General features: G+C 30.9%; 3 protein-coding genes across 7 annotated transcripts; all 3 read left to right on the forward strand.

Annotated features, from left to right (window-relative positions):
* The first annotated feature begins 1584 nt into the window (after positions 1-1584).
* On the forward strand, positions 1585-8410 carry LOC122635171 (HMG box transcription factor BBX). Of its 5 annotated transcripts, none has more exons than XM_043825065.1 (9): positions 2950-2968; positions 4536-4643; positions 5754-5954; positions 6117-6575; positions 6674-6855; positions 6943-7065; positions 7141-7248; positions 7370-7683; positions 8157-8410. In XM_043825065.1, exons 2-9 carry the CDS (start codon positions 4641-4643, stop codon positions 8243-8245), a joined length of 1479 nt encoding a protein of 492 aa, XP_043681000.1. In that variant the 5' UTR covers positions 2950-2968; positions 4536-4640; the 3' UTR covers positions 8246-8410. The 5 variants fall into 5 exon arrangements, with proteins under 5 accessions (XP_043680997.1, XP_043680998.1, XP_043681000.1 ...); XM_043825064.1 differs by lacking the exon at positions 2950-2968 and adding an exon at positions 4179-4333; XM_043825062.1 differs by lacking the exons at positions 2950-2968; positions 4536-4643 and adding an exon at positions 1585-1758.
* Positions 8411-10965: 2555 nt separating this feature from the next.
* Positions 10966-12497, forward strand: LOC122635172 (protein yippee-like 5). The gene is made up of 2 exons (XM_043825066.1): positions 10966-11310; positions 11594-12497. The coding sequence occupies exons 1-2, from the start codon at positions 11150-11152 to the stop codon at positions 11781-11783; spliced, it is 351 nt and encodes a 116-aa protein (XP_043681001.1). The 5' UTR covers positions 10966-11149; the 3' UTR covers positions 11784-12497.
* Positions 12498-14240: 1743 nt separating this feature from the next.
* LOC122635170 (protein Smaug homolog 1) lies at positions 14241-18948 on the forward strand. Its single transcript, XM_043825059.1, has 10 exons — positions 14241-14584; positions 15491-15829; positions 15911-16229; positions 16322-16587; positions 16675-16785; positions 16879-17250; positions 17323-17482; positions 17636-17888; positions 18023-18089; positions 18123-18948. The coding sequence occupies exons 2-10, from the start codon at positions 15616-15618 to the stop codon at positions 18236-18238; spliced, it is 1878 nt and encodes a 625-aa protein (XP_043680994.1). The 5' UTR covers positions 14241-14584; positions 15491-15615; the 3' UTR covers positions 18239-18948.
* Positions 18949-22460: the final 3512 nt, after the last annotated feature.

Here is a 22460-nt window from a genome sequence, read left to right on the forward strand (position 1 = left end):
ACTTCGTCGGAAACGTAAAAAAGAAAAAAGAAAAAAAAAAAACACCAAGTTTTCGTTTCGTGTCACAATAGCAATAAATATTCGCAATATTAGACGTAAGATAGAACGTGTGATAAGAATTAAATCGAAAGAGAAACAATCGTTTAAAATTGTTCGAAATTAATCCCAGGGAATAGCAATTCTCATATTTACTATTAACAATCGTTACAAATTCCTATCGTGATACGAATTTCCGAATTTCCGAAAATCTTAGAAATTACTTTGTTCGTGAAAACTAATTACCTTATTTCGATGTTAATCCATGTCGAAAATCTTAGTATTGTTCACTGATATTTCCGCGATTTCAATTTAACCGTTCGATCCCGTAACGGTCAAAAAGTAACTGATTTTCTTTGTACAATTACGGTTTAAATTCGCGACGTAATTCCCGAAACTAGAGTCATCTTTAGTGAATTATATAAAAAATATATAAACTCGCGTCGATAATATTCTTCATCGTTTTTCACTCGATTTACCAACTCGATTTACCAATAATGATCTACAATCCCCGTTAATTAACAATAAAACGAATATAAATTCACGTCGATGTCGTAGCTAACTCTTCGATATTAATTTATCGACCGTGCAGGATTTGCGAGTTCCTTAATCGATTATACAACCAATCCTATTCGATTTATCGAGCATAACTTTCAATTCGTTCGAACTCGCATACTACCGTAGAGATGGCGCCAGGGTAACAAGTTTTCTCGCTCATTTGATCTACGTGGACATCCTTATCGACTAAGATCGTTGCATTCGATATATATATATATATGCATTTGTATACATGTATATACATATACATATACATATACATATACATATACATATATATACATATATATATATATATCTATTGCAGAAGACGAAACGAGAGTTATGGCGAATATAAGAGAAATCGAAGAAGGATCTAAAGATAATTTATGAAATAAATTCAACCCAGATATGAATTTCATTTAACATAAACAATACTCGAAAGATTGTCGATGACGTGAATACCGTTCCAAGTAATATAATTCTTCCCTATGGAAACCCTTGAAGTTCTTAAAGGAACACGTGACTGGTCTGTGGCAGTGACGTTTGCAGCCTCTTTCTGACGTTTTCCATACACTAAACAGCCCAGTAGTGTCTCGTCCATGTAACGGGTATCATTGAAATAGAAAGAAAGCTTTAACATTTTCACGATAATATCTTTTACAAAGATCTTCGAGATCTATCCATCGAACTGAATCGCCTAGTTTCTCTGTTGAATATATTTTTCAACTTTTACGTAAAAGAAAAATTCTCTTCCCACGTGGGGAAAGTGCACGTTGGGACCAATGAGAAGTCGAATATTCTGAACAAAAACACACTGGAACATGACGAAGAAGAACGACGAGGGCTGTGCTTGAAAAATAGAGAGAGACAGACAGACAGAGAGAGAAAGAGAACGACAAAGTCGATCGGAGAAAAAAAGAAAGAAAACTTGCAATATATATATATATATACATATATATATATATATATAGAGAGAGAGAGAGAAAGAGAGAGAGAGAGATATTATATATATAAACGTATACAGAGATAGAAAGAGAGAGAAAGATATGTATATATATATATGTAGTGTATAAGAGAAAAGAAGACAGAGGCGCCAGTGCCGAAGCTTTATCTTTATTATGCGCCGCTAAAGTGAATTGTCAAGTGAAATCAGAAATGGCTGCCAACGAACAACAACGTAAGGTGAGTATAGGCGTGAATCGTGACAGAAGTATATTGTTTAGAAGAATAAAAACGATCGAGGATTGTGGATTATTAATGAATAAAACTTATAACCGTACTTTCAACGTTAAATATATACGATCATATTTCTTTTTCGATAATATCAAAATACCGCGAACGTAAGAGAATCTGGTCGTGTGTTTGACTTTGTGTCAAAAGTCAAGCGCTCACGTCGTCATCTCTCTCTCTCTCTCTCTCTCTCTCTCTCTCTCTCTCTCTCTCTCTCTCTCTCACACACACACACACACACACACACATATACACCCAATGCTCCGTCTCCGTCTCTCTCTCTCTCTCTATCTATCTTTCTCTTTCTCTCTCTCTCTCTCTTTCTATCTTTCTATCTATCTCTTTATCTCTCTATCTCTCAATCTCTTTCTCTTTCTGTTTCTCTTGGCAACTTTTGTTGAATGAAAAAATTTAGTAAAAGTTAATCGTTACAACGACTATGATGACGATCAGTATGACGTTGAAGACGAAAAAGACGTGCCCAACCTTGAAGCTTTTACTTCTTTTTTTTTATTTTTCTTTTTCATTTTTTTCTCTCATTTTTCCCCGAGCATATTTCATTCTTTATACGAATAGATAATTACGAACGAAATCCATCTATTTTGTGCTCTTTTCTCTTATCTTTTCTCTTTTTCCTTCTTTTTTGTCTCAACATGTTCAATTTGTACTACATAATACGTATATGTATATATATATATATATATACACACACATACATACATATATATAACATTTTTCTTTTTTTGTAATTTCGTTAATGAAATTGACTCGTAAAAAGAGAGAGAGAGAGAGAGAGAGAGAAAGAGAGAGAGAATCTAATGAGCGACCAGCTTGTGATCCTTGTCTATCTCTCTTTATCTCTCTCTCTCTCTCTCTCTCTCTCTCTCTCTCTCTCTCTCTCTGTTCTCGCTCGTTCGTTCGTTCTTCCCCCACCATACCTACCTGCCTACCTACCACCTCTTCGTTACCCCCTCTCTCTCTCTCTCTCCCTCTCCCTGTCTCTCTCTCTCTCTCTCTCTTTCTCTCTCTCTCTCTCTCTCTCTCTCTTTCTCTTCTTCGTTCAGACAGTATTTACATCCAGCACGAGCAGCTGTCAGTCGCGAACGGTTTCGACGGACGGTGTCATAACTGAGGGAGTTCGTACAAAATGCGTGACGTCAGTGTGAGTTTTCGTTTTCCGAGCCGATCATCTTCCACCAGAGACGAGCACCGTCTTTCTATTAAATATTTCTCTATTCTTCCTCTTTTTTATTTCTCTCTTTCTCTTTCTCTGTCTGTCTCTCTCTTTCTCTCTCTCTCTCTCTCTCTCGCTCTCTCTCTCCCTCTCTCTCTCCCTCTCTCTCTCCCTCTCTCTTTGGTTATATATGTATATACGTATATATATGGATATATTTATATTTATTTTATTACTTATTTTGTTTTTCTTCGTTGCTCGTCTCTTTGAACGGAAAACGTCAGAAAAGAGAATCTCGACGGGAATCACACCTCTCTCTCTCTCTCTCTCTCTCTCTCTCTCTCTCTCTCTCTCTCTCTCTCTCTCTCTCTCTCTCTCTCTCTCTCTCTCTCTCTCTCTCTCTCTCTCTCTCAACTGTGCGTGTTATGCGCGAATTTTGCCGTACGATGGTGCAATCAACGTATTTCTCTCTTTTTCTCTCTCTGTCTTCGTCTTTTTCTGTCTGTCTTTCTCTTTCTATGCTTTCGTGTTCTATATTTATATCTATCTATCTTATTTTCTAACATTACTCGATACATAAATTTAATAAATAAAAATTTTCTTCGACGAGAATTTTCTATCGTCACTTATGTCTCTCTCTCTCTTTCTCTCTCTCTTTCTCTCTCTCTCTCTGTCTATCTATGTCTCTCTCTCTCTCTCTCACTCTCTCTCTCTTTCTATCTGTCTAATCTATTTGTCTCTCTCTCTCTCTCTCTCTTACCCCCACTACACTTCTTTATTACTAATCGTTGCTGCCGTTTATTTTTCACTGATCGGTAATAGGGAAAGGACTACGTATATTTTTCGAGTTATTTTTATTAATTTTTTATTTGTTTAATCTTTCTTTCTATTATTACTATTATTATTATTTTTTCTTTATTATTTTTTTCAATAGTCTTTTTTCTTTTTTTCGTTATCTTTTCTGATATTATTACGTCGTCCTTAAGCCTATCATACCGAAGACGAAAGACGAATTAAATGATACGTAAGAGAGAAAAAGAGAGAAAAACTAATGTGTATATATACATATATATACGTATATATATATAAATATATTGATATATATATAGTTTTAACGTGAAAATTAATATGAATACCAACATATGTGTGATTTTGTCGATGAATGACGAACGAATCTTTGTTGTTTTATATATATATATATATATATATATATATATATATGCATCTTTTTTCTGCCTATCTTGTTTTCTCTTTCATCTTTATACAACGTTCGTCGTGTTGTGTCTGCTGTTGCAACGACGAAAAGGACGTCTCTGAGTCCGGATCATTCAGTGTGTGTGTGTGTGCGTGTGTGTATGTATCTCTTAAGAGACGTTGAACAAAAAAAAAGGAGATCTACTATAATATATTATAGTATAATAAATTGTATTATTTTTTTTTTATTTTGTTTTATCTTTGTTTTTTATTTTTATTTTTTTTTTTACTTATTTAGTTTTTTTTTGTATTTTTTTTTATTTTTTACTATTATTATTATTATTTTTTTTTTTTTTTATAGAAATTAAAGAAGAATTTCGCGATGAAGCTTTTTTTTGGAGATTGATGTAACGTCAAGAAAAAAACAAAAGAAAGAACAAAAAATACAGATCAGCTGGCACACAAAATGGTATCGTTCTTCATTTGCATTTTTTCATGACGCGACAATTTTTTATTATGCGACATTTTAAATAAGTTTCGCGAGTCGAAACACAATGGTGGACAGTGCATCGTGTGAGAAAAATGCAAGAAATCTTTTTCTCTTTCCTTTTTCTTCTTTTCTTTTCTTTTCTGTTATTTCTTTTTTTTTCGTCGTCATCGTCGTCCTCGTCACGTTGTACCGTCATCGAGATTGACTTCTTCTTATTGACTGTACTGATAAGTTTAAATGGCTTATCGGTACACGTAATCTTACATCAGTTGTTCGTGTTCAAATTCAAGTTGTTTCATTTTAATGTTATTTTCTTTTTTCTTTCTCTCTCTGTCTCTCTCTCTCTCTCTTTCTCTTTCTCTTTCTCTCTCTCTCCAATATATACGTATATTATTTTTGTGTCGTCATTAAAAAGCATTCAAAACTTTTATAGTTTCTTTACTTTTTTTTTCTTTTCTATCCTTCCTTCTAATTTCAGAAAGATTAGATTCAACATGCGATTACGGAGATTTGTTTATAGCTGTACTTATTGTTAGTTCTTTGAGAATATGTGTCGATTTACTTCCAGATTTATCAGAGAAGTTGTTTATGAAACAAGAATTTTATTTCAAGCGTCAATGTATCTCTTTTTTTTATATAAGAATATACATTGCAAATTATTGAATATTAATTTTTGATAATAATTTATTGATTCCTAATGAAAATTTATATGTATTGTTATTAATTTTATTATACGGATTATAAGTTTTCAGTGATGCCTTTTAATAAAGAATTATTACTGATATCTGTGTGATAACATTGAGGAACAATCTTATTTTTGATTGATGAGTGTTTCAAAACAATTCTACACACATATATATATATATATATATAGCAGTAGTGTTCTTGTAATTACATCAGCATGCGTTCTAATGCTACTATATATAATTTGCTGGATATTATTTAGCAAACAGAAATTGTTTATAGGAAGTCAATTTTTTTAACAATACGCTGTATACTATTGTATGTTATTATTCTATATAATAACATAGTTTCTTTTATGATATTATTGTTAAATTAATATTGTAATTATTTATATCTATAATTTAGGAACCCAAAGATTGGCGAGAACCGGCTCATCATGCAAGAAGACCAATGAATGCATTCTTAATTTTTTGTAAGCGACATAGAGGATCCGTACGATCTGGATTTCCACACTTAGAAAATCGTGCGGTTACAAGAGTTCTTGGAGAATGGTGGGCAACACTTAATCCAGATCAAAAACGTACCTATAAGAATTTAGCACAGGAGGTAAATATTTTTAACAAGTTTACAAATAAGAAATAATTAAAAATATGGTTTAGGCTTTATCTCTCTTTTAATAATTTAACAAATTTAATAACACATGTAATTTAAATAATTTTTAAAACTAATAATCATTCCATGTTATTAATATTATTACTATAATTTTAGTACAAAGATGCCTTCTTAAAAGCGAACCCTGATTTCAAATGGTACAAGTTACCAGCTCCTCCTTTACGTACTTTTGCTACAAGACCTACAAATAAAAAGCAAGAAATAGAAACCGTGGACCAGGCTACAGAAAGTGTCAAATCCGAATACGAGTCTTCCGATTATACAAATTCAGATAATAAAGATGGTCAGGCCATACAGCCAGGCAAGTTAGCAGACGAATCTCAAATTGGTGGCCTTAGCTCTCTTTTTACTCCGCAAAAGGTGCAATTAACCGAAGAGCAATTAACGACTCACAATGATGTTCCTGAAAAAGAAGTTACAGCACCAAAACCCCCTAAAAAGAGAAATCCAGAATTGCTTCTTGCTCTTGAACATAAAAACGAATGCAAAGTTGATCTTTTTAATGAAAAGAAAAGGAAGCATTCTGAATCAAATAACAATGAACAACATACAACGGTATAAATTATATTATTAATTGTTATAATTAGTGTTGTTTATATAGAATTTATATCTTCATAATATGTTCTGTTTTGAAAAAATTATTAAATTTACAGCATATAGAAAAACACGTGGCAAACTCATTCCTGGACTCAAATGCTAATTCTGAAGAAAATAATTACAGAGGTGAAAGAACCTGCAAAGGATTACGGTATCAAAAATTTTTAGCTGAACATATTAGGCATATCGGACCATCTGGACAAAATAATAAACGAAAAAAATCAACAACGTCGTATAGGTAAAGAGTTATATTTGTATGATATTATGTGCTATTCGTAATATAAGAGTGACGATATTTTCTAATCGAAATAATTTACATTATTAGTCCTGAAGGGCGAATAAATGAGAGAAGAAATTCCATATCTTCCAATATTAGTGAAAAAACTGATTCTTTAAGTAGCGAAGGTGGAAATAGTTCACGTGGTGAACTAGAACATTTAGTGGAAAGGTAAAACTTTTAACTTTTCGGTCTTATTGCTTCGAATTATTCGACATATGAGACAAAGTGATTATTTATTTAAAGTGCTGAAGGAAATATGAAAGCTTCAAAACCGGAAGAAACAGAAACGGAAGATGCAGAAAGTGAAGTGGATTTTGGACCTTGGACAACACGTAAAAGATTTCGTGCTGAGTAAGTTGAGATGAAAGAAAGCAGTATAATTCTGCTATTCTTTTTTTTTTTTTTTTTCTTTTTGCAAAAAGGAATAATAAAATAGATTTAATTCCTAACGTATTATTGTTTTTATGTTTAGGGATTTTAATTTAGAAAAAAAAATTGAAGCTTTACCTTCCTTAAGTTTAGAAGAATTTCAAAGAAAGAAAAAACAACAGCGTATAAACAAGAAAAAGATTTTGCAAAAACTGAATACAAATAAATGGTGCCATGTTAATTTCAATAACAGTCAAAGCAATAGACAAAATAATAAAAATGAATTACATACAACAGAAGACGGTGAAAAGTCACTTTTGGTAGGAAGTCAAAAAAGAAAAGCACGAAAGCAAAGCATTACACGTAATGCAGCAGCGACAACTACTTCCAATATGTCTGGAAATCAAGAATCAAAGAGTAAGTACGATTTAATAAGAATAATATCGTACATCGAGTGCTATAACGAAGACTCAATTCAATTAATTGAGGAATTTTCGTATTTAAAATATTTATCAACGATACATACAACATTTAATATTTATCAACGGTACATTTTTTTCTTTTATTATACTTTCTACGACGTCGTTTTATAAAAATCTTTTCAATTGTGATATTAGAAACGAAAATTTCTCAAAAAATCCAATACTCTTATCAATTTTACTTCTACTTTGCTAATATAATATAAGAGATAACATATACATATACCATGTTTCAACAAGAGAAAGAAAGGGAACAATTTAATTAATCTCAAATAACGTGATTCTTTCAAATCATGAGTTTTGTAGATCTTTATTTTGTTCTCATATTTATTATATTTACGCTCTCTTACTCCAACATTAGCTGTTTTTTAGTTAGGTAGAGAATTTAATTATTTCTACAAATATTGATAGCATGGTGTGCATCACCGGACCTGGAAGCATTGGCATGTCTTGCAGCGGTTGCCGCCAATAGAACAAAACTTACCAAAAATAATGCTTAACTATTGAACCCACAATCATGCATAAGTTTAATATTTGTGCTACACGGAACAAGGTGTTATTAAATTTTATTATCAATATAATTTACTATCACCGCAGGATTATTAAAGTTTCTGATACAAGTGTTATTATCGTAAAAAAAAAATATCATAATATTTCTAACGTGATTATTATTATAATTATGGTTATTATTATTATTATTATTATTATATTATTACTACTACTATTACTACTACTATTACTACTACTACTACTACTATTACTATTACTACTACTACTATTATTATTATTATTATTATTATTATTATTATTATTATTATTATTATTATTGTTACTATCTTTAATATTCATTACTAAAATTATTTTCTTATTAATATTATCCAACCACTATAATAATGAATTCTTTAATCATTTAAATGTATAGAAAGAAATTAACTTTTTTGATTCCATGAAATTGCTCCATTATTATAGTATATAGTGGTTGAATTAGATTATGTCTTTTACATTGTGTAGCAAAGAAGTAATTACGTTACGTTTGTATTTTGTAGGAACATAAATTTTTTTTTTTTTTTTTTGTTTACATTGCTTCTAGTTGCATGTAATATTCTATATAAGTTGTGTAACGTTTCACGTTGATTAATCTTTTATCAGGAAATATTTTATAATGTTTTATGAAGTTCTGTTGATCGATCAGCATTTACGAATGAGAGTAAATGCATCAATTTTTATCTACATTTCATATAAGATTCTTAAACACTTTATCATAAAAAAAAAGAATATATATATATATATATATATATATATATATATACATATATATGTGTGTGTATAAATTGTATCAATAGCATATAAACGAGGATATATTGTAATATGTTGCCTTGAAAAATCCTCGATATTTCGTAACATAAGTTGTACAATACAGGACAGAAACAGACGAGACTTTTATGTATGTACCTAAACTGACTGAAGTATAGTACTGACTTAGAATAAAATCTGAATAATGCTATTTTTCTTATCGAGAGACAATGAAAGAACAAGAAGAATTTATGAAGAATATAAGAGTTTAGAATATAATAATATAATGAGAAATATTTTCACATCATTAATTTTGAATAATAACAAAAGTAATAATAATGGCACAATCGATGCTTTTCAAATATCTTTTTTTCTCGGGTTTTTCTTTTTTTTTTTTTTTAATTTATTATTACTATTATTACTATTACTATTATTACTATTATTATTATTATTATTATTATTATTATTATTATTAATATTATTAATATTATTATTATTTCTAAACGAATACTTTTCTAGATTTTCTTTATGTTCTATATAAAAGTGTGGTGTACATAGGAATAGGTGCAGTATTATGGGAAAAAAAATTCTTCATGACCTGGACATCAAAAATCGATGTAATCAAATTAAATATATATATATATATAACTATTTACATGTGTATGAACACGTGTACATGTAAATATACATGCTCAAGTACATGAACTGTTAAAAGTATCTAATGCAGAAAAGATTAATATTACTAAATGTAATAATTAGGTCTCTGCAATATTATTCAGAACATGTACATATGCATGTAGGCGTGCGGTTTAATCATAAGACTACTTACATATATACATATATATATATATATATATATATATATATACATATATATATATTACATATTTATAATATTTATATCGACTAACTATTATATATTTAATGTTATGGCCATGAAAATGCGACTCTGTGCTTTGTTGGAGAAAGTAAGAGACTCGTCTGTGATTTTGGCTAGAGAAATTTTTATATTTTATATTTTTCTATTGTGTTTCTCTCTCTCCCTTTTTCTGTCCTTATATCATTTTATTTTATTGGAAACATAATTCTATATATCTCTTAAGAAGTTTAATGTTATAAAAAAATGTTTAAACAAACAAGGGAGTGTACTGATTATATTTCAAATGTGCCTTTAAGAAGAGAAGTGAATATACCAATTAAATAATGACCAATAATATATTTTCGATTCATTTCACTCTTGCGACCACTTTCTGGCTTTTATATTCAAATGTTCCAAGTTTTCTACTTGTAAGTACTCTGTGGTACTTCATTGATAAAGTTAAAAACAGCCTAGCTTTTAAAGCTCTGACTACAAAGAAATTTAGAAAAATATGTTTCGAATTTTACTGCACAAAGATCTATGTACCTAGCTCTATAAAAGGAAAACAAAAATAAAAAAAAAATAAACAAAAAATATATAATTTACATAAATATGTATACATACGTATTTGTAACATATTGTATACCATTTATATGAATAATAAAGATACAATATTTTGATGTAATAAAGATTATTATCGAATATCTCTATGTAAAAATCATTTAATAAATTTCGTTCTTGTACCTTTTCTGATCATAAAAAAAAAAAAAAAGAGAGAAAAGAAAAAAGAAAAGGGAAGATGAATCTAACAAATTTAAAGTCAAAACTACAAATTAATATATCTCCTTTTCTATCATGTTACTTCTTATAAAAAATTTCCAAATATATTTAAAAAAAAAATTACTATGTCACGTCATTATATTATATACAAAATGTATGAAAAATATAAATTGTATAGTAATATTTTTAGTAGATGAAAAATAGAACCTGTTGAAAATGTCAAAAAGAAAAATAAATGAATATCAGAATGGCGCCATCTCGGTTGTGAAATAGAACTAATATTACGTTTCGTCGGTGAAATGTGTACATCAGTATCGTAGTATTAACTCACATCGTACGTACTTAACGTAGTTTAAATGTGTCGAGTGTTTGGTTGCAACATCCGTGTGATTATTATTCTCTTTATTTGAACGTTCGAGAGTAAAAATTAACAATACATACGTTAGCTCTTTCCTAATAAACAAACTTCAAAATGGGGGTAATATTTTTGGAACACATCGGTGGCACGCGTCTTTTTTCTTGTGCTTCCTGTGACACAAATTTAACAAACCGAGGACAGCTGATCAGTACTCGTTTCACAGGAGCAACTGGTCGAGCTTTTCTCTTTAATAAAGTTGTCAACCTTAATTACAGGTATAGAATACGTCTAACTTTTATCTCTTTTATTATTTTATATATCATCATTTTAATATTGTAAACACCTTGTTTTATGTACTAAAATTATTTATTACCTAAACAAATTCTTGTTCTTTTTTTTTTTTTTTTAACCAATATCCCTCAACAATTTTATTAAGATTTATTGAAATTCATTATTCAATGATATTAGAAGTAAGCTTAATCAGTACTATTTAATAAAACGTTTGTAAGAATCATCTTTGTTGTTTTTACCATCTAACTATTGTTATATGGTACACAGCGAGGTACAAGATAGAGTGATGTTAACTGGACGTCACATGGTACGAGATGTCAGCTGCAAAAACTGTGATGCTAAACTTGGGTGGGTGTATGAGTTTGCAACGGACGATAATCAACGATACAAGGAAGGCAGGGTTATATTGGAGCGTGCTCTTGTTACCGAGAGTGATGGAATGGGAGAAAATATTTAATACTTAATATTTTATAGTGCACAGTAGAGTTTAAGATCTGTATATCTAAATCTTTTAGTATAAATCCATTGCCGTATATAAGAAATATTTCTCAACTTGTGTCAATTATCGGTATAAGTATTAAGTTTGTTATTTTTTTTTTCTTTCTAATAAATTACATGGAGATATCAACTTTGTCATGAAATCAAATCGATCTTGCCAAATGTAAATGTCAATTGAAAGGTCTTTACAAAAAAAAAAAAAGAATGTTATTTATATGTGATTTATTATGATAAATATAATGATGCAATATAATTTGTTAAAGACGCTTTCAAACGTTGTTCCGATTTCATGATAAATGTTGAATTTTATTCTTAATATATGCTTGTACGTTTATATTGTGTAAATAAAAATTAACAAACTTTCTTTAGTAACAGATTGGTCGATCGAGAAAACTGAAAACAGCACGAAGATGTAAAGTGATACAATAAAAATTGTCTAATTATAAGAACATGTGCAATAATATAACATAATGGTATTAAATGGGAAAAAAAAAAAAAAGAAAAAGAAAAACAAATTTTTGACTAAACATATTAAAATAGTCTTATACATTAAAAATTCCATTATGTTAAATTTTATTGTAACAAGAAAAGTACGGCAAGAGATTGTAGAGAATGTATAGTTTTGTTAATTGGCGAAAGAAATAAATAACTTGGATTGATCGCATAACAAAAATCTTTGAAGGATTTTCTGTCGAGAAACGTACAATTTTGAAATTAACATTGACGCGACCTTAATGACATTGTGTTTGTACAGTAAAAAAAAATCTACATAAATATATTTACAAACGTGACAAAAGCGTGAAGAAGGTTATCTTCGTCGATATCTTTTACCGTCATATGTCGAGCTCACAGGGCGCGCAGAAACGCGTTAAGAACAATTTGAAAAGTGTCAAACCGCCAAAGATTTGATAGGCCAATCGTAATGGTATGGTGAACCAATCACGTGACTCGTATTCATCGTTAAGTCAACCGGTCGACGAACTTTGGATAAACGAACCGCGCCCCGTTGCGTTCTATGATTGGTTGATACGAAGTGATATATCAGAACCAATGAGAGAAGTCATAGAGTCGGCGAGTTTCGATCACGACAACGAACCAGTGTGGTCACGTAGGCCCACCGAATCGCATGTGGTGGATGGATCTTTCTCACTTCGAATCGACGCCGAGTTAAAAAACATGTTATAACCGCGTTGTATCCTCTCGTTATCGCGCGAAACGAGTAACGCCGATATAATTAACGCGTTAAAGGACGACGATCATCAGCTGCGAGTCTAGAGAGAGAGAAAGAGAGAGAGACAGAAAGAAAGAGAGAGAGAGAGAGAGAGAAAGAGAGAGAGTGAGAACGGTAATTGAAACACAAGGCATTTATCCTTCGACGATTATATACATACATATATTCGGACGACTAACGAGAAGCGGCGAGTATCACCGAATTGTGTTTGTCTGTTTCGGGCTCAATGGCCGAATATCAGAGCCGCCAACGAACGAGGGTGTTGAGGGGTGGGGGGATGACATTAAGAGGGGGTTGGAGGGGAGGGGAGAAAGCAAGCTTATAGGATATAAACGTAAGGAAAAAAAAACACACATATACATACACAAAAAAGGAAAACATTCGAATCCTAAAATTGTCCTTTGGACGTGATTATAGAAATAACGTATATAGAAAAAACGTTCGTATTAGTATTGTTTCAAAAAGACATAATCATGATGACGAAGACGACAACGACGATGACGATGATGACAATGACGACGACGACGACGACGACGATGATGACGATAATCATCGGACATGACTTCGTTCCTGGGTTATCGTTTTTTGCGTCTTCTTGTTTTTCTCCGTTCGTTCTTCTACTAAACCCTCTAGCAAAATCTCTTCTACATTTCTATCTTCATCTCTTATCATCAAAATTGTCTCTTTGACTTATCAACTTACGTACCACATTCAAAATTCACGGAATTGTCTTGGATATGTTTAAAAACACGATTCGAGAACCGTGTAACACGATCCTACTGTAAATACGAACAAACTTAGCAGCTTTTCTCTTGTGCGTCATCTTTCTCGAGATTAATTAATTAATTAATTTATTTATTTATTATTACTATTATTATTATTATTATTATTGTTGTTGTTGTTGTTATTATTATTATTAGAAAACATTTCTACATTTTTCTTTTTCTTTTTACGAGAGGACACTCGTGTCGACTCGAATTCTTTCTTTATTTTTCTTTATTTTTTATTTCTAGTTCTTTTTTTTTTTTTTTTTTTTTTTAAATAGAAAGAGAGAAAGAGAAAAGGAAGTTGGTAGAATAAAGATAGAAAGAAGGAGTAAAAGAGGGGGAAAAAAGAATAGAATAGAAAAGAAAAGAAAAGAAGAAAATTATCTTATCGGTCGTTATAACAGTCATATGTGTGTAGGGCGGTCTCTAACGATGCCATTGCACCGCCGAACGCGGCTCCCAGCAGGAAGGCTATAAATACACATGCATCGCGGGGTAAACAAACTTGACCTCAGTGGAATTCTTATCGGTGTATATCTTTGATGCGGAGTCGTATACACGGCGATGCTGTTTTTAAGGTTATGCCGTATCCTATCCCCTTGCTGGTTCACCATCGTCGTCGTCGTCGTCGTCGTCGTCTTCGTCTTCGTTGTCGCGTCGTCTTCTATACTATACTCTTAACGTAACATAAGTAAAGTGGAACGTGTGTGTGTATGTGTATGTGTGTGTGTGTGTCTACCGATTTGAAGTTCTGAGTTAAAAGTACGTCGTAGGCTATAAATATATCTATTTTTTTTTCTTTTTTTAAATATTCTCTTTTAATCTCTCTCTCTCTCTCTATCTCCATCTCTCTCTCTCTCTCTCTCTCTCTCTCTCTCTCTCTCTCTCTCTCTCTCTCCATCTTTCTCTCTCTCTCTCTCTCTATCTATCTCCATCTCTCTCTCTCTCTTTCTTTCTTTCTTTCTTTCTCTCTCTCTCTCTCCTTCTTTCTTTCCCTCTTTCTCTCTCTCTCTCCCCTATTCTTTTCTTACAACGCCTTCACGATATGTAATTGTTAGGAACTGTTAGTATTGCGTTTATCCGGCTGACCTTTTTTCATTTGAACCGATATGTTCTCGTTAGGAAGTATAGAAAGTTTTAACGATGCTTTCGGAGCTCGAACAACTGACCTTTCTTAACGTAAATGAACTGTCATTTATGCCGGGGATATTCTCGTTCGATTTTTTCTTAATTGGTCTTTTAATGTCTTATTATTTGGATTGTATAATCGACGGTTAAAATCGGCACGTTGACGACTTGTTATTTCGGGATATATGTACTTCTTTCTTTTTCTTTTTCTTTTTCTTTCCTTTTTTTTTTCCTTTTTTTTTATTTTTATTTTTCTGCTTCTCTTTTTATTTCATTCTATTTTATTTTGCTTCCACAAAGGTCAAGGAATTAGTTTTCTTATTTTGTTCTTAATTTAGATGAGATGTGATACGAATATATGGTATCTGTGGTTTGTATCACAAATAGAATAGATATTTCTCATTTTTTTTTTTTTTGTTTTTTTTTCCCTTCTTTTTTATGGTTTATGTGGAAAGCATTTTTTCTTTTATTAACTTTTTTTTGTTTTGTATATCGTCGACGGAGAATAAATTTATATAAGAATATTTTCTTTTGCTACAGAGTAATCTCGGAACAACGTAGATTTTAATAGAAGATCATCTGTATAACCTCTGCTCTGAAGCCTTAGTGACTTGCATGATCATAAACGTTTTACAACTTATTTACAAGCTTACGTGTGATATAAAATGAAGTGGTCTCCGGGTGCTCTGTTTTGTGAACAAGTGGGTGAACTTACTAGGGTATTCTCTCAGTGGAACGAGTGCGAACAAACCGTGGTACTTTATGCTCTACTTCGTCGCATCCCAGCTGTTCAAGCAAGATTTCTGGCACAGGCTGTACAACATTCTCTTCACTCTGTTTCTGAGTTGGATACGCAAGAATTGAATGCTAACAATCCAGGTAATGATCTAACAAAATTTATTTGAAAACATAAAAATTTTTGGATAATTTATTTTACTAACAAAAATTTCCAAATTGCAGCTTTCATTAATTCATTACTGTCAGAATCGACTGAAGTTGCAATCAATCAACTTTTAACACATCTCCCGCTTTTAAGGCCTGGAAATATAGAGTGCAAACAATGTTATCTTGTTGCAATACCTGAGTTAGTGAGTCATTGTGTGACCACGGGTCAATATACAGAACAGACACAGCAGTTGCTAAGTTACACGTTAATTCACCCTGCTATAACTAGTCAAGACAGACGCTCGTTAACCCAATGGCTAAGGCATCTCGAAGAACGTATCAGTGGCACTCCATCTATTCATAGTCTCGAAGAATATACAAACACCTCAACTAGGTGAATTATATATTCTATTGGATATAGTTTACATTTTGCTATTATTTATATAATAAGTGATATAAGTATTTTGACATTATTTTGTTTTAAAGGTGGGATAATGTATGGCAAAGAAGTTCTAAACAACAACAGCAACAACAACAACAATCAAACGAACAAACACATTTGTTTGGCACACAACCAACTACTACATTTAATCTACAATTTCCTCCTCCCTTAACTCGTCAACGTCGTTCAAACAGTTTAACTCCTCCAGTTGCACCACCACATCATCTTGAAGTCGTTGATCGTAGCAATAACGCAAATAATTCCACAAGACACAAACCACGCAGTTTTAGTATTTCTGGAGATCATACCAGTTAGTTCAATAATAAACTAAATTTTTCTAATCATTCGTCCATTACACAACGAAAACGTAATAATGCAAATATAATTCTTTTTATAGGCAATCTAATAGGTTTAGGTCCTCTTAGTCCACAGAGTTCTTGTGCAAGCAGCGGTAGTGAGGGTCGTTTAGATGAAGCTTCGAATCGTACATTGGCAAGTGGAATGAAAGGTATATATTAAAAATATATAGCTTTTGTTACACGAGTGCCAATTAATTGCTATAAAAAAGATCCAACTAATTTTGATAAAATTCCAAATGTAGATGTACCATCATGGCTTAAGACATTACGCCTGCACAAATACAGCTACTTGTTTGTTACACTAAGTTACGAAGAAATGTTACAACTAACAGAAGAACAATTAGCCGAACAAGGTGTAACAAAAGGAGCCAGACATAAATTAGCTCTTTCGATTGCTAAATTGCAACAACGTTACACGACTCTTGTTAATTTAGAAAAAGATCTATTACAACCAACTCGTGATGGTACACAAGGAACTTCATTTTCACAAGGCCCTATACTACTTGTCAATACTCTTGATGAATTGAAGACCATATTAGCGACACCTTTAAAACCAAGTCAGGAAAGTGATCCTCAGGATATACCTGCGCAATTTACGAAAGTTCTTGGAAAACGTAAGTTGATTTCTTTCTGTTAATTACATTTGATATTTTTCAAAGTTGTTAACACGATAATTAAACTTACAGTTTGTAGTAGACTGGCACTGGATAGTGTAGACGATGGAATTTTATGTGCATGCATTAATATATTAGAAAAGGTATTGCAACATGACTGCTTTACTCCAAATCAAAAGGAGAAGGTACAACAATGGCGTAGTAGACTTGGCAATCCACGACCCACACCAAAGTATGAAACCGATTTATATATTATAATCAATATATTTACACACACACACACACACACACACACACACACACACACACACACACACACACACACACACACACACACGCGCGCGTATGAACAATTATTGAATTGATTCTAATCATTATATTTCAGGTGGCAATATAATTATGGATATAATAATCGGAGATTTTGTAACCTCCAACAACACAATAGAAAACCGAGTTTAAATTTGAGTCACATTCACAACACTCATTCACATAACAATTCTTTTACCGTCAGTCCACATAGAAATAGTATATCTACACCGTATATACAAAATAATCAGATCCAAACTATGAATCAGAATAACTTACGTCCAGTACATACAGCTGAGAAAAGACCTAGTTTACAGGAGAACAGTTTGGAGGTAAATTATTTCTCTATAAATATTAAATAAATAATTATCTTGCTTTTTTGTCTTTTTCCTTCGGGTTGTTTTGTTTTTCTTGTTGTTTTTAGTTTGTTTTTAGTTTGTTCTTTCATGATTCATACTTATTTCAGCAACTTCAAAGAACGTTGCAACGAACATATAGTGCACCAAGAGATCATTTTCTTGGTCAAGGAGGAGGTGGTGGTGGTGGTGGTGGTGGTGGTGGCGGAGGAGGAGGAGGAGGTGGTAGTGGACCGGAAACAACAGAACCGGAAATAAATTCAAGTCTTGAATCTCTCTGCTTGAGAATGACCGAGCAAGCGATCGGTGGTTTCGGTGAAGTCTAAAAGAACATTTCTCCTCCGTAGCCGTATTAATGGACGTATCGTAAGTTCCGTCTAAAACGAAAAAAGAAAAAGAAAAGAAAACAAAAATCATACATTAATACTTGTTCAAATAATCAATCATTGCCAAAAGTGGGTAAGAAAAGGGAAGGGCGAGATGGGTAAGAAAAAAAAAAAAAAGTATATGCGGTGAATTTTGAAATCGATGAAAATGGAGATGCGAATGAAATTGAAATTGGTCGGTAATGACAAATGACATTTTATATATATATATATATATATATATATATATATATATATTCGCATATTTTATTGCGATAATAATATAAATATAACATTACACTCTCACGCTTTAATAACACTACCAAATGAAGAAGGAGAAGAAGATGAAAGAAAGAAAGAAAGAAAGGGAAAAAAAAAAAGAAAAAATAAATGTTTGACAATTGAGATGATTGCGTTTAAAAGAAAAGATGAGGTCATAAGTATGTGGGCGACGTGATCATAAATGACTCAAAATATATATATGTGAATCATATTTTTTATTATATCCGATGCAATTCTACTGTTATATGAAACTGACAGAATTTGGCGAGCCAAATGCTATTAGAAAGATAGATTCTTTCCTTGACTTAGCTGCATCTATAGAAGAAAAAAAAAAAAATAAAAAAATAAAAAAAAAATATATGAATAAAATATATATAAATATATGTATATGTATACACACAATAGGATTTTAAGAGAAAGAAAGAAGGGATGAAAGAAAGAAAGGAAGAGATATAAAATCGTATAAAATACAAAGAAAAAAAAAAGAAAAGAAAAAATGGGAGGAAGAGAGAGAGAGAGAGAGAGAGAGAGAGGGAGAGATAGTGCACGAAAAAAAAGGATGTGAAAACTCTGCCGTGCGATATTTGCAATATTATTTTTCTCGTGTTATCCATTTCAGGAAATGGAATTCGTCTGATTTTAAGCCAGGACACATTATAGTAATGTAATGTAATAATTTTTTTTTAAATGAATATGGACTGATTTTACTTCTTTTTATTTTTATTGCTGCTGCTATCACTACAAGTACTATTACTATATTACTATAACTACTATCACACTATTATTACTACTTACTACTATTACTACTACTACACTACTACTACTACTATTCTTACTACTACTATACTATACTATACTACTATCACTACTACTACTGTGCTATTGCTATTACTACCGCTATTGCTGCTATACCTATTGCTATTATTATTACTATTACTGCTAATGCTACCACCAACTGTTGTTATTAACAATATTCTGTCTCTAGAGAAAGGCAAAAAAAAAAAAGCAAAGCAAAAATATACTTAAAGAATAAGGCTCATGATATTACCGTTCGTGAGCTATATATCTCTTTTTATATATATGTATATATGTATACACATATATATATATATATACACATATATAAAAAGAAAAAGCAACTACGTTCCCGCAAAGCGTTGAGAACAAAAATAAAAATGTATAATCGCGTGTATGCTTCGTAATTTGCGCGCAGATCTCGTGAATTCCTAAGTATTTGTACTGACTGTTATATTTTTCTTATTTTAAACAAAAAAAGAAACCAAGTTAAAAAAAGAACAAAAAAAAAAGGAGAGAGAGAGAGAGAGAGAGAGAGAGAGAGAGAGAAAGAGAGAAAAAGTGAGAGAGAAGAGAAAAAAGAAGAACAAGTGTTTTAGACTGTCGCGGGTTAGTATTACAATAATAATAATAATAACGGACGTAAGGGCCTTAATTAATTAAAATAAAAAAAGAAGAAGAAGAAGATGCTTAGTCTAATGTAATACGATTAGAGTGATGTCTCTCGTATGTATGTATGTGGAAGTAAAAGTTAAATGACGAAGAAGAATAAAAATAATAATAATAATAATAATATATATATATATACACATAAATATATATATATAGAAATTTTTCTGCGGTGTGACATCGAAATCTGTGGCTTTAAATTATAAGCATACAACATCAACAACATATTATTATTATTATTATTATTATTATTATTATTATTATTATTATTATTATCATGATGATGATCATCATCGTCGTCGTCATCGTCATCATAGTCATCCTTATTATCATTGTCATTTTCATTATCATTATTCTATTATGATTATGATTATTGCAATTAATAATAATAGTAATTATAATAATAATAATAATAATTATTATTATTATTATTTTTATTATTATTACGGATTTTAAATCGAAGGAAGAAAAAAAATACCAGAACTTAGCATAATATTTTCGTGCAAGTATAAAAGGAAAAAACCACATAATATGTTAGCGAAGTATAATAATTTTGCGATTTAAACGAAAAGAGGGTAAAAAGAAAATGACAAAAAAAAAAAAAAGAAGAAAGCAAGAAAGAAACTCAGTTTAAAGAAAATAAAATAATAATAATAATTAAAGAACGTAAGAACTATAATGAAGAAAAAAAGAAAATAAAAAAAAAAAAGAAGAAAAAGGAAAAAAAAGAATAAAAAATTAAATGAAAGACTGAATATTTCACGTGTTCTCGCATACGCGTGAATGAAACAATTGGAAAAGACTGCGTAAAGAAAAATAAATAAGAAAAAGGAAGAGGAAGAAGAAAAAGAAGAAGAAGATGAAAGAATTCTGTCAAAATAATATAATTAGATATTAGAATGGTGGCATGTGTGAAAAAAATGGAAAAAAAGATATGAGAGAATAACAATGGCAAAGAAAATAATAATAGTTGTATACTAGAATGTACACACATAAACACATAACACACACATATATATATATATACATATATATATTACATATATATTATATATATATATATTATATTATATATTATTATTATATTATTATTATTATATTATTATTATTATTATTATTATTATTATATTATTATTATTATTATTAGAGGATAAAAAAATACGTACAAGGCCACCACGCGGTGATTTCAAAGTTAGTAAAGAAGAATACGAGTTATCCTGCCAGTAATAAACGAACTGCCCTATATATGGTTGCACCAAACAATAATTGCAAGGTAGACGACTACTCCTTACACGTGGATGGGCACAATAAAAAGAGCAAGGGAGAAACAGAGAGAAAGAGAGAAATAGAGATAGAGTTAGAAATAAAGATAGATAAGAAAATGATGATATTCGATGATTGATATCTTGCGAGAAGAACGCTTTAATCTAATTGATCAACAACTTATAATATTCAATCAAATGGAACTGAAAAAACCTTTTGAATATGCAAGAGGAAAAAAGATATTGAGGATAGATAGAAAAATAGAGAAATAGAGAGGTAGACATAGAGAGATAGAGAAAAAGAGAGAGAGAGAAAGAGAGAGAGAGAGAGAGTAGGATGATCAAAAGCTAGTCAAACCATACGTTTCTAATTTCTATCAGCTAACATATATAGTTATTACTCGCGTACGTTACCCTCTGCATCGAACCAGAAACATATATTTACACACATACATACATACATATATATACACATGAAAAGGAAGATAGTAGAAGATAGAGATACATAAGCAGATATAATATACATACATACATACATAATATACATACATACATACATACATAAATACATAATATACATACATCACACATGAACAAAAAAAAATACGAAGTATGTTAATAAATGAATGATCAATAATTACTGAATAGATACGTATACGTATTAGCACGTATGTATATGTATTTGTTTGTTTTTGATAAGAAGAGAAAAAGAAGAAGAAAAAAAAAAGAGAGAGAGTGATAGAGAGAGAGAGAGAGAGAGAGAGTAAATGATATCCAGTTCGATAAAAGTAATAATTGTTTAGTGAAAATACTGAAAGACTGTTCCCCGTGAATGGATTTTTTTTTTTTTTGATCTTTTTTCTTTTGATTAATAATTTGTTTTCTTTATAGTATCACAGTGCAACATCGTACTGTAATTTCCAAATGAATAGGGGAAAGAAAGATTGAAAAAAGGCAAGACCTAAAAAGTAATTGATTACTAAAAACCGAGTGAAAGAGAAAAAGAGAAAGAAAGAGAAAGATAATCTATGGATAAAAATCTGTATGTGAGAGAGGGAGAGAAATTGATGAAGTATATGAATGAGAGTGAAAGAATAAAAAATAGAAAGAGACATAGAATGTATGAATGAGAGAGAGAGAGAGAGAGAGAGAGAGAGAGAGAGAGAGAGAGAGAG

Source organism: Vespula pensylvanica, chromosome 17 (assembly GCF_014466175.1).
Source record: "Vespula pensylvanica isolate Volc-1 chromosome 17, ASM1446617v1, whole genome shotgun sequence".
In the NCBI taxonomy this organism is placed as follows: Eukaryota; Metazoa; Arthropoda; class Insecta; order Hymenoptera; family Vespidae; genus Vespula; species Vespula pensylvanica.